Source organism: Aotus nancymaae, unplaced genomic scaffold (assembly GCF_030222135.1).
Source record: "Aotus nancymaae isolate 86718 unplaced genomic scaffold, 86718_ANA_hifiasm-v0.15.2.pri h1tg000016l, whole genome shotgun sequence".
NCBI lineage: Eukaryota > Metazoa > Chordata > Mammalia > Primates > Aotidae > Aotus > Aotus nancymaae.
The window spans coordinates 63,515,134-63,528,012 of record NW_026988428.1 but is presented as its reverse complement, the minus strand read 5'-3'; the positions used below and the strand labels follow the sequence as shown (position 1 = coordinate 63,528,012).

The 12,879-nt window shown below is 42.2% G+C and overlaps 2 protein-coding genes across 7 annotated transcripts in view; one reads left to right on the top strand and one right to left on the bottom strand.

Moving 5' to 3' along the window:
- The window catches only part of PHC1 (polyhomeotic homolog 1), a 27,893-nt gene extending 24,343 nt beyond the window's left edge, over positions 1–3,550 (top strand). For all 4 annotated transcript variants that reach the window (XM_064377451.1, XM_012458397.3, XM_012458396.3 and 1 more), the window contains 3 exons: positions 94–244; positions 674–905; positions 2,121–3,550. In XM_064377451.1, the coding sequence (XP_064233521.1) occupies positions 94–244; positions 674–905; positions 2,121–2,275 (538 nt within the window). In that variant the 3' untranslated portion in view covers positions 2,276–3,550. The remainder of the gene's footprint in view (positions 1–93; positions 245–673; positions 906–2,120) is intronic.
- On the bottom strand, positions 3,184–12,879 carry M6PR (mannose-6-phosphate receptor, cation dependent). Of its 3 annotated transcripts, none has more exons than XM_012458399.3 (7): positions 12,550–12,879; positions 8,951–9,130; positions 8,159–8,325; positions 6,861–6,970; positions 6,466–6,596; positions 5,213–5,339; positions 3,184–4,740 (listed from the first exon to the last, which is right to left on the bottom strand). In XM_012458399.3, exons 2-7 carry the CDS (start codon positions 9,127–9,129, stop codon positions 4,618–4,620), a joined length of 837 nt encoding a protein of 278 aa, XP_012313822.1. In that variant the 5' UTR covers position 9,130; positions 12,550–12,879; the 3' UTR covers positions 3,184–4,617. The 3 variants fall into 3 exon arrangements, with proteins under 3 accessions (XP_012313822.1, XP_064233522.1, XP_064233523.1); XM_064377452.1 differs by lacking the exon at positions 12,550–12,879 and adding an exon at positions 12,416–12,526; XM_064377453.1 differs by lacking the exon at positions 6,861–6,970 and having other exon boundaries at positions 12,550–12,877.

The window sequence follows — 12,879 nt, the reverse complement described above, 5'->3', positions numbered from 1 at the left end:
TTCCCCAAATCAGTTCATAAACAGCAACTCACATTTAGAGCAGGGTAGTCTTCTGTAGCACCATTGACATCCTATATATGCCCTGTCCTGTAGGTACAATGTGAGCTGTAGCCATCAGTTCCGGCTGAAGAGGAAAAAAATGAAAGAGTTTCAAGAAGCCAACTATGCTCGAGTTCGCAGGCGTGGGCCCCGCCGCAGCTCCTCTGACATTGCCCGTGCCAAGATTCAGGGCAAGTGCCACCGGGTGAGCTGCTTGTTGCAGAGCCAGATGCCTTTAAACTGGGTCTTTTTTCTTTCCCTACAGGGCAATATGTTTACCCAGGTCAGAGGGTGTGAGATGAGAACTCTGGTTTCACATTGGTTGCATTACTCCAAATTCCAAGAGATTCTGACCCCCAAACTCCTCTTACCTAACTACTGGTTCATGTATCCATTCATCCTTATACTGTACTTGAGTAGAGAAAATCTAGATCCATTGTAGGTCATGGGGAAAATCAAGGAAGTGATTTCTATTTGAGAGACACTTGAGAGTAGATTTCAGGCATTTGCAAATAAAGTGCTGCTTATTTCACATAGTTTTTCCTCTACGCCCAACCCAAGGTGGTTAGCGAAGAGAGAGAAACCAACTTATGACACTGTTGTTCCTGACCTCACTCGTCTATTTTCCCTATAGGGTCAAGAGGACTCTAGCCGGGGTTCAGATAATTCCAGTTATGATGAAGCACTCTCTCCAACATCTCCTGGGCCTTTATCAGTAAGAGCTGGGCATGGAGAACGTGACCTGGGGAACCCCAATACAGCTCCACCTACACCGGAATTACATGGCATCAACCCTGTGTTCCTGTCTAGTAATCCCAGCCGTTGGAGTGTAGAAGAGGTGTATGAGTTTATTGCTTCTCTCCAAGGTACCCTCTCTTCAACATAACCCAGAGTGTTTTCTATGTCATCCCACAGGAGCCTTGATAAGAGGGAAAGTAATTGACTTTTAAGCAGTAGGAGTTTGAATGCTAATATAGAGACTCTACTCCTGATAATTTATTCAAGTTAACTTCCTCATTTTTCTGGGTTGACATTATCTTCTATAGTGTCAGCAATTTTACAGTGATTCCTGTATCTTACGATGTAGCTACATTTCTCACTAAATTTTTGGATAAAATATTTTTTATGTATAATTAACTATGATACCTCCCATGGAGAACATTTTTCAGTGGAGCAGGGTATTAGAAACTAAGTGGCCATTGTTGCCCCACTCTTCAAAGAGGGCTTGTTTGCTATTCTTTTTTTAAAAAACAGAGATAGGGTCTCCCTGTGTTGGCCACGCCGGTCTTGAAGTCCTGGGTTCGAGAGATCCTCTTGCCTTGGCCTCCCAAAGTGCTGGGATTATAGGCATAAGCCACTGCACTCAGCCTATATGCTATTCTTGACAAAGAGTTTTCTCCAGAAAAGAAAATCACCCTACCCTTCTTGATATTTGTCTGAATTCTGGGCCCTTAAACAAAAATATCACTAAGAATCTTTTTGCCAGTACAAAAGAAGACACGTTTCTATTTTTGTCCTCTCCCTTCCCTTGTCTCCAAGCTATTTGAAGTTATTTCTATGTTTAAACCATTTACTTGCTTTTCCTTTCTTGATCTTGGACCTTAGTTTTTGTTGTTTTGAGACAGTCTCACTCTGTTGCCCAGGCTGGAGTGCTGTGGCATGAATTTTGACACATTGCAACTTCTGCATCCTGGGCTCAAAATGATCCTCCTGCCTTAGCTTCCCAAATAGCTGGAACTGTAAGCATGCATCACCATGCCCAGCTAATTTTTGTATGTTTTGTAGAGTCAAGGTTTTGCCGTGTTGTCCAGGATGGTCTTGAACTCCTGGGCTCTCAAGTAATCTGCCCATTCTGGTCTCCCAAAATGCCGGGATTACAGACGTGAGCCTCTGCATCTGGCCATTTTTAAAAATAGCCAGTTGCTTTCTGATTTCATTTTGCTTTTAAAGCTTGCCATCTGACTTCGTATTACTGAATTTAGGACAAGTACTTTGGAACTAATCATTGCTAGACCTGTTTCACTTAGTTTCCCTCCGCCTATCATCTGGTGCTACCTACATGTTCTTACCATTTCTTCTAGGCTGCCAAGAGATTGCGGAGGAATTTCGTTCCCAGGAGATTGACGGACAGGCCCTTTTATTACTTAAAGAAGAACATCTTATGAGTGCCATGAACATCAAGCTGGGCCCTGCCCTCAAGATCTGCGCTAAGATAAATGTCCTCAAGGAGACCTAAGGTGGCCCTCTTGCACAAACCAGCCTAAGGCAGACACTCCCCACTGTCCAGGTTATAACCTGGTATCAGCAGAGACTTTGCAGGGAAGATACGAGCTGTTCCAATCATCTAACCTTTCGTAGGGGATTATTGAGACAGGGAAGAAAAGTGCAAGAATTGGTTGCTGGTGCTACACGGCGGCAGCTTTGACATTTTCTCTGGGTTCTATTTTATTTTACAATTCTCACCATTTCTACCTACCTTAATCCAATCTTTACGAGAGGCAGTCTAGAGAACTAGGACTGCTCGGCCTTATCCTGGAGTGGAGCATTTAGCCCAGGTCTCAATTCTCTAAGAGGAGGATTACGTAGTATGGTAAGGCAAGGAAATGGGTGGAATATAGGTTGCCTCCCCAATGGGAGAGGTAGGGTTTTTCTAGCTTGTGTGACACAAGTAGGAAAATCTGGTACTCCCCCTCTTCCCTCTGGTTTGTCCCAGTGTAGCTGTGGCTCAGAGCTTTCTCTTTGCTGTCACTTACTCCCTTATGATTGAAGATTTTGTTCTGCATCCATGGCAGGATCTCCAGCCAGTGTAGAGACTTGGTTGGCATCTTTCTTATGCTGCAGGGACTGAAAGTATTTGACCAGGACACATGTGGCTGTTGTCATTCTTTCTGCATCCCACTGTTCTCCTCCAACTTTTGTGTTATTTTGTACCCTACTTTTCAGTTCCAACTCTGCTCTGTCCTATAGCTGTATAAAACCAGAGTGTGTGGGGCTGAGATCAGGAGTATAAGTACCTGCCTTAGGCGCCATTCCTTATACAACAAAAATATTATTTTTTCTTCCTCAGTAAAAGGATGAAAATTGGTCTCAGTTGTCTTACTCTATTCCAGTCTCTGCCCACTTTCACACAAATGACTAGGCCAATGTGTTTTGTTTGTTTTTTAATCATTAAGAGTTTTTGTACAAAAAGTGGTATTTTTTTCTTCATTTTAAAACACCAGGGTGTGGGGGAGGGATGCAAACGAATAACAAAAAAGATGCTTTTATAACATTATTTCCCCTGTTTAGAAAGAAAAAAAATCACTCCAATAGTATTGAAAAGTCCAAAGATACCATTTTCTTTTCCTAAGGCTTATAAAAGGCCCCCTGCCTATTGATTCCATCCCTCTTTTGTGTCCAGTGGTGCCATGTTACTCTTCAGGCCCAGGGGTTCACTATTACAGAAAGATCAGTCCAGGTTTCTGGGCACATGGCCTAAACAGGAAGATGGAAGCATCAGAGGATTAAAAACCTTTCCCCACAGAAATGTGGGCAAGAAGACACTTCCCTGAGCCAGCAGAAGGGACAGGTGCAGCAGCATTCCACACCCAGCGCAGAGGACAGCAGAGCCCTCGATGTCCCACTTCTGCTTCCATTCCCTTTCCAGAAGATTGAAAAAAAGGTCAAAACCACATGCCTGTGAAGAAAGTGCGACATATGTTTAGAAATACTGGCATAGGGAAACAGGAGTAAGAAAAGCTTTACCAGCTTTTACTACAAATGAGAGAAGAAAGCCATCAGGATCCCACCACCAGAAGGTAAACTAACTTCCCTTTTCTGGAACACCTGTGGCACAAGAGTTCCAATTTTCCTTTCCAACGGACTGGATTTCTGGAGAGGCTATATGTGGACAGATAAGACCACAATCCATGGCCCAGTCCCAGCTATAAAGTCGCCCCAATTTCCACAAATGATGTGATGGTACCTTATGATCCTGTAATAGGGAAATTTCACATTTTTCCTGTCCTAATCCCAGAGGTGGGAGAAGCAAGTCTAGAACATCTCCAGGCTCAGACTAAACGAAAGTACTTGGACTGCAACCAAGTAATCACTGCAAATTAGTTCCAAGCAGCAAGAAATACCAGATTCTCATGGAGACTACTATAGGGTACAGAATAACAACATGAAAGCAATCAAACCTGTATAAATAATGTTTCTGGCGGTTTTTTTTTTAATTAAAGAAATCCAGTGTCTCAAAAACTTGTGAAAATGTGTTTAAAAAACAAAGGGCCAGTGAGCCTGTCACATCAATCTGCCCTTATGCCTACTGTACCTTCTAATGTCAATGGAGTGCAAAAGCCTGTTTTCACAGGCCCTATTTTAACTCTCACAACTGTACCTCTCTAGAGAAAAAACAGAAAATAGAGAACAAAAGGAAGGCAGTTCTACTAGTGAGAAGATGCAAATTAAAAGCAAACTGGAAAGCAAGAGCAGTAGTAAGGGTGAGATGAGAGACTGGAGTTGGGACTGCTTGAGAAATCTGGCTATGTAGCTTTGGTTTGGGGGACCAAGGAAGAGGCTGGACATAAAAAGTGCAATCTACATTGGTAGTAAATGGTCATCCCTTTCTTCTGACTCCTCCCCCAGCTGGTCATCCCCCACACCACGATATGCTGCAGGCACATTTCGAGGTTTAGAACGGCAGACAAAGTCGCAGCCATCCTGTAGAGAAAAAAAAGAAGGAAATAATTTGGAGCATCCAACTTAGAGTATGAGAAAGTGTACATAAGGTCTAGAAATGTGGTAAGAATTGGTTCTCTACAGGGATAATGAGAAAACCTAAAAGATGTGATGATTAGCCTAAATTCAATTGGGGGTATCAGGAGTAAAAGTTTCTTCTAATTAGGCCTCACCTTCTTCCTACCCAGGCCCACTTAAAAGCTAAATCAGATTTAGAAGAGCCTACCTGGTCATTGTGTTGCTCTTTCAGCAATGTCTTAAGGCCAGAAACAGAGGCTATGCTACTTACTACTTTGTACTAGAGCAACTGACTGTCTTGTTGGCTGGGACTTTTGTGGTTTTAGCACTCAATGTCCTGTGTCCCAGGAACCCCCTCAGTGTGAGCAAACCAGGATGGTTGGTCACCCAACCTTGCGTGCAGGCTACCAATTCACCCAGCTACCCTGTTACTTACTGCTACCAGGTTGCCAAGATCCTGCCAGAAGGCTAAGTGGGGAAACTGCTCCATTCCTTTGGCTCCCACCACCAATCGCTGGTATAGGAACCCCCCAACAACATAAACAGCAACCAGTGATGCAAACCTGTATAAAAAGAGACATCTATCGTTAAGAACCGAGTAACAGTAAAACTCAGGTTAACATCTATATTTATTGTTAGCTGTTTCCTAAACTACATTCCCTGAAAATGAAAAATAAGGAGTGATGTTAAATGAAAATGGAGGCTGGTAACTCTTAGAAAATCAATTAGAGTGCCGTTAGTCCAAGGGAAGCAAAGGCCCAGACAAAATGTGAGTGTGTGATTCTGACTATGGCCAAGAATAATCACCATTAAGTATATGATTACATTTCTCTAAAAGTTTTAATAATCTAATGAAATAATATTAAAAATTGCCTAGTCCAATGCAAATCTATACTGGAAACTAAACATTAAATCTCATTTTAAAGAAACTTGCATAGTCAGAATTTTTTTTTTGAGATGGAGTTTTGCTCTTGTTGCCCAGGCTGGAGTACAAAGGCACAACCTCGGCTCACTGCAACCTCTACCTCCTGGGTTCAAGTGATTCTACTGACTCAGCCTCCCAAGTAGCTGGGATTACAGGCATGTGCCATTGTGCCTGGCTAATACTGTATTTTTAGTAGAGATAGGGTTTCACCACATTAGTCTGGTCTTGAACTCATCACCTCAGGTGATCTGCCTGCCTTGGCCTCCCAAAGTGCTGGGATTACAGGCGTGAGCCACTGTGCCCTGGCAGAATTATTTTATAGCCAGAGGATTTAAAAAGTCATCCCCGTCAATTTATTTTTTTTTTTGAGACGGAGTTTCGCTCTTGTTACCCAGGCTGGAGTGCAATGGCGCGATCTCGGCTCACCGCAACCTCCACCTCCTGGGTTCAGGCAATTCTGCCTCAGCCTCCTGAGTAGCTGGGATTACAGGCACGCGTCACCACGCCCAGCTAATTTTTTGTATTTTTAGTAGAGATGGGGTTTCACCATGTTGACCAGGATGGTCTCGATTTCTTGACCTTGTGATCCACCTGCCTCAGCCTCCCAAAGTGCTGGGATTACAGGTGTGAGCCACCGCGCCCGGCCATCCCCATCAATTATAGTATAACATATACACATACAAGTTGTGCTCATTTATCACCATATAATTACTGACCTTAAAAACAAAAAGAAGGTCTGTTCTGATAAAGGAATGCATACTCACGTGACAAGTAAGATAGAACCCACGCTGAGGTGAGAGATCTCTGGGGAACAGGCCAGGCTGCTATCCATCTCAAAGAGGTAGAAACAATCTTGGACTTTGCCTCGCTCCTCAGACACAGGGTTAAAATTGTCCTGATGATGAAATGGCATAACACAACATTTAGGTGGTAAAATATTTTGACTCCTATTCAACAAAATAAAAAACACAAAAAACATCTGATCTTTCCTGGTTCAGCGGCCTATTTTCCATGGACGATGCTTGTCTGACACAGACACTGAGCTCCTAGTTTTCTCATGTCCATCCCAATGTATCGTGTCCCCTCTGGATATTCTCCCCCACCTCAGGTCATTCCTTTCAATCTCCTCCCTAGGCTTATACAACCCAGGGTGCCTCACCGCTAGGGTGTGTCGATTGCAGGAGATCATCACCACTGCACGACGCTGCTCCTTGCCACAGTGGTTGTCATATTCATCACCCCCTTTATAGATCAGCATGATCCAATTACCTGAGGAGGGACAAGGAAAATGGAGCTACGGGGTGGGGGAAAAGCAGAGGCAGATCTGGGTGGTATGGCAGAGTGGTATTGAGTAATTCATTGCAATTGGTTATAAGTAAAACAACCCTCATCAGTACAAATTCGGTATACCAGAAATGCCAAGCTAAAACTTATTTCCATACAAAGCCTTGTGTTCCCTTAAGACAACCAAGAATCAGATACTCATTTAAGAAGAATCTTAATTTTCAACACTAAAGGTAGGCAAGTGACAATGCAAAACCATTATGATCTATACTTTAACACTGATTCATTTTCTGAATACCTGCTAAAAGCAAAAAAAGAGGTTTCATACAATTGCTGAGCACCAGAGGTAAGCCCATCTAATATTTAAGCTTAGCCTCAGATAAATTCAAAATGGTTAATATTTAAGACTGGAATGCATTTCTCTTTAGCATTTACTGTGTTCAAAATTCTTTTTCAAAATATCATTTGATTCAATAATTGTGAGGAGAATAAAGTGAAGATTCCGCTCCTAGTTTTGCCTATGAGAAAAGGTCAAAAGGTGATAAGACTTTTTAGTCACAGGATTAGGAAATAGGAGAACCTGGTCACATGACCCCCAAACCCTTTTGTTATTTTTTAATTGTATTATTTATCAGGAGTAAACAGCTACCCTGTATAATTTAGTTATTTATCTGTATGGGAGGGAATTGGACCATAGGTGCTTACATAGTCCCCTCCAGCAATATGACTTTTAAGAAATATCACCACCATAGCACAAAAGTCAGTGGGTAAAGTTTTGTAGACTGACTAGTTTGCAAAAAAAAGTTTGACCTCTTAAAATTTAATTGGTAAACTTTGATTAATTTCATGAAAAATGGTGGTGGTTGATATTTTTAAGTTTAGTGTGAAACTCATTAAAAGTATTTGGGTGAATAAAAGGACTCCAGGCTATAGAATTCTAGCTGGAGTCTTCTTTTTGCATAAATTTTTCACTTTAATGCACAAATGTCCTGAGCTGTGGCTACAAAGGAGCTGTAGAATTAGGCATCCTGTGGCACTTTATAGTCTCAGGTGTGCCGAACCACACATATGATATACTGAAGAGCCTGGAAAGGGCCAAGACATATAGGATTGTCAGAGGGATTAACCTGGGATCAATTAGTCAATCAATGGTAGGAAGGGGAGTTTTCTTACTTCCATTGAAGATGTGAGTCTCGTTGAGTCTCCCTACCACCGTCTCCTTCCCATTACTTTTGTTGATTTGCACGAGGCCTGCCCCAGAAGTGTGGTTGCCAGCTTCCCGGCACACCCTGAATATGTAGATGTATGTTTCTGAGCCCTGGCCCACAGTGCTCTCAAAGCTGTAAAGAAAAGTGGGAAGAAAGAAGAGGACAGTTACTAGCTATCAGCCTCAGGAATAACAGTACCCCTTTCCTTTAATTAAAACAAAATATAACAATGTGCTCGATTTACTTATCTGAGGTCATGGCTGAGTGAATATTTGTTTAATTGTAAGATATTCATAAACTTGACAGATTATGCTGATGATGAATTATTAAAATACACCACCCAAGACAGCTCGATATTCTAGTTATTTTTAGAATGCCTGTTAGTAACCATGTCCCCATGAATAAAGGTCCATGTTCATGGGATACTCTCATTTCTTAGGGACTAACTTCAGATTTATGTATCTGAAGATTCCTGACACTTATAATGACATGTGTAGACCTAAATATGTTTATCTGCTATTTCTAAAGTCCTATATGTAGATACCAAATAATGCTTAAATTTCTACAAGCTGGTCTCTTGGATCCAGTCTTGGAAGCAGCTACTCTTCTGTGAAAGATGAGAAAACTGCACACGGCAACTAAAAACTGGGCTGTGAATTTGCTCTGTATTATAAAAGAGAGCACATTATGAAATAAAATCAGTAAGAGGAAGACACTTTAATATTTTCTCAAGCTCTTTAAGGTTCTTCTCATTTACCTTTTATTAAACAGTGGTTTCAACCTCTTCACTAGAGCCAACTCTTTCTCTGATTCTTTACCCTTTTCTCCTACCAAGTCGCAAGTTTTTTCTTCTGTCTGCCAGGATTCTCTCACTGCCACAGCCAGGAGTAGCAGCAGTAGCAGTCTAGTCCTCCAGGAGCTGTAGAAAGGGAACATCCTTTTGGGAGAGAGTGTGTGTTGGGGAGGGCAGGTAGGATCAGGAGAGGGGAAAGAGATGAAGCATATGAATGTTAATAAATGGATGGCATTTTGATTATGCAGAAAGTACAAGATTCTCTGGCATATGCAACACAGTACATTTTAATATTTCTGTAACAAGAGCACCTGCAGCAGAAAACTCATTTATATGTAACTTTTAGTTGAATGTATAGGTGAGTCTTTCAGACCAAACTACAAGGTTGAAAAGAGGGTAATGAGGAAAGAACGAAAAAGAAGGATGACAGCTTGGATGGAGCCATCTTTGCCACTTCACTGTTTGATGGCTTGATGAAGTCTTCTGAAACCTCTTCGGCCTTCATAGGTCACAAATCTCAAGGGTATCTAGACTTCCAATAAGTACAGTTGTCTTTCTACACTGCAAATCAATGACAACAAAGTGGGAATCACCAAGCCACTTTACAATTTTGTAAATTCAATTCACCTGCTGCTTATACTGCTCTAGGAATAAAAACACACAGCTCTCTATCCCAAACTTACTAGGTTGGTACAAAGGATTTTGTGGTTTTGGCAATAAAACAAAACAAAACAAAACAAAAAAACCCCTAATATTTTCTTTTCTCTTACCACTTTCATACCCAGGACTCATTTACCCTTGCAAAACAGTTCACTCTGGTATCTGTTAATGATCTGTCAGGCCACTGCTACTTGTTTATTCCAACAGTATCACAAAAAATTTCCTGATTTAACTCCTCTAAACTTTTCTCACTTAACAATAAAATGCTGCAAGTCTGGACTTTGGTTTGAATACTCTCTTTTTTTTAAAACAGAGTCTTGCTCTGTTGCCCAGGCTGGAGTGTTGTGGTGTGATCTCGGCTCACTGCAACCTCCGCCTCCTGGGTTTAAGCAATTCTCCTGCCTCAGCCCCCCGAGTAGCTGGGACTACAGGTGCATGCCACCACACCAGGCTAATTTATGTTTTAATTAATACTTTATGTTAATAAATTAATATTTTATATTTTTAGTAGAGACGCAGTTTCACCATATTGGCCAGGCTGGTCTTCAACTCCTGACCTCGTGATCCGCCCACATTGGTCTCCCAAAGTGCTGGAATTACAGGCGTGAGCCACCATGCCTGGCCTGGTTTGAATACTCTTTTAAAGTCCTCTAGTTCTTTCTCATGCTGCTCCACTGACTCCACCGCATTTTTAAAACATAAAACTTGAAATAGGCAGAATTTTCATGAGTATTAGTGAGTTTAAAGATTGGAAAATGGAAGTTCCAACCCTGACCCTGAATGCACTTATCCCATTCCCCTAAACAAACTAACATCTGACCTTCTATTTCCCACACTCACTAGGGCAACGAATGCTGGGAAACTGTCTACTTGACTTCCTGTACTCCAAACATCAATTCTCTACTGTAATATTATGGTATTTTCCACAGAATATATATCTAGCCAAGAGGTCCAAGGCCCTCATAACACATTTAAAGCATGGAAACCACAACAGCAGGAAACAACAGACTACTGCCTTGGGCCAGGTGCTGTTCCAAGCACTTAACATATATTAATTAACTAATTTATCCTCACAACAACCCTATGAGTAAATACAATTATTGTTGCTATTCTACCAATAAGAAAACTGAGACACAGCTAGTGGAGTAAGCCAGAGAGTCTGGCTCCAGAACTCACGGTCTATGTTTAACCACTACATGTATATTTCCACTCTGAAAATAATAAGTTTTTGGAGATGACAGTAGGCAGCCAAAACTGTGGTTTCTTGACCCCCGCCCCGGACTAAGAAGTGAAGGGAAGTGATTCCTCACATAGTTGACTGAATGAGGTGAAATAAAGAACTCAGACCTCAAACTCCACCTTCCCTAGGTTAACCCATTGCTCAACACACAACTTGACCAGCTGATTCACTAAAAAGAAATAGGAGACTCCTTTTTCTAGACTTAGCCTGCCATTTTCCTTACATTCTCTCAAGGACCTAATTAAAAACTGACAGTTGATAATATCTTTTCCTAAATTAGAACAAAGAATCTCACAAAATTGGGAAGAATGAAAGGTTAAACACCTCATTAGCTGAGTTGAACTATCTTTCATTTGCTTATTATTCAGAAAGTTAGGATGATAAATTTATACTCTTCTTCTTTCCTGCTTAAGGGTTAGCTATAAATTTAAGCTGCTTCTCTTTGATTCAATAGCATAAGCGCTAAATGTTTTACCTAGATTATATTCATTAATCTTCACGAACCAGAAAAATAGGTATAATTTTTCATACTTCAAAGACAAGAAAACAGATGCTTTACAGAATTACTTGTTAAATTACTTGCTGTACATTACAGAGATATTAAATGTGTGTGAAGTTACTGGGGCAATTTAGATGATTCGTGGCATAAAGCTATCTGCTGGAAAACTTAATAAACATGGGTGCAACAATCAGGAAAATAATGAAATGCGAGGGATGGGTAGCCCCTTTTTAATATGCTACAATTAGATTCTCAAAGTAAAAGAGTTTGTCTAGATACTCTGGAAACAAGCAGGATTTTATGACCTTGAAAAATCTCTTTCAATTTTCTTATTCTCTAACAACACATCTATTTTAATTGGCAATGCTAAAAATTCTCCTTTAATAGGGTGGCCAATGACAAAGCCAGCAACTGGGAAGCAGCTTAAACCACTGGGCCTCTGTAATACTAACTTCCCCATCTGTTAAGACAGCCATGGCCATTTTCCAGTGGAATTTCTACGGTCTTCCCGCTGGCTCCTTTCTGATGTAGCCTTTATCCCTTTTCCTCCAGCAGCCTACACTTTTAGAAAAGCAGCCTCAACTGGCTAAAAGGCCTAAAGCTGAAAGAACTCAAGAGAGAAGGAGCTTCTGAGAAGTAGTGGCTATGTCCCAAGAGCGGAAGCTCCCCACAACGGAGAACACAAGATAATCCCTCCATCAGCCATTCTTATCCACACCATAGTCGCATCCCCTCAAACTTCTCCCAGGGTGCTAGAAATTCTCGCTCCGTCTAGTGTCCCAACTTTCGAACTGCTTGGAGCCGTTATCTTCTCCAAATGATGCTACTTGACCTCCCACCGTGATGCAGGCTAAAATTCCTTCTATAAATAAATCCGCGAACACCTCCAACGGACTCCATACTTGGGGAATCTTCTTTTCCCTGCTTTCCAAATATCGTAAATCCCCTCTCTGGTCTTGGAAGTCCTTTCTCTCTCAAACCTTTCGGAACTCCGTGACTCTCAACCCTCACGCCTCCGCCTCCATTCTACCTGTCAGGGCTCCTCGGCCAGATTTTTGGCTAGAACCATGGTCAAGGGAGACTTTGCAATCCCGGCTCCTGTCGTAGACGCTGAGGTGTGAGCGCACCCCAGCCCGCCTCCTTCTCCACGCCCCTCACACTCACGTGTCGCGGGAAACTGGAGCAGCCAAAGCTCAGAATCCCCGGTGAATATTCGTCTGGGGATGGGAGACGGGGCCTGCTAGAAGCCGGCCGCAGACCCCGGTCCCGGAGCTAGTGTCAGAGGCCAGCGTCGCCCCTAGCGCCTCGATGTGCCCCACTCTGGAAACCGGAAACAGGAAGCGCCAAGAAGCTGCTGGGCAACCGCTCCTCCCACCAGACCCTGCAGCATGTGACCATAGAACCATTTCGCCCCTTTCCCCTTCCCGGTCTCCCTGATAATCTTAAACTCTGATTGGCCAGTGATCTGGGAGTTTAGCTCCGCCCTCGTTCCAT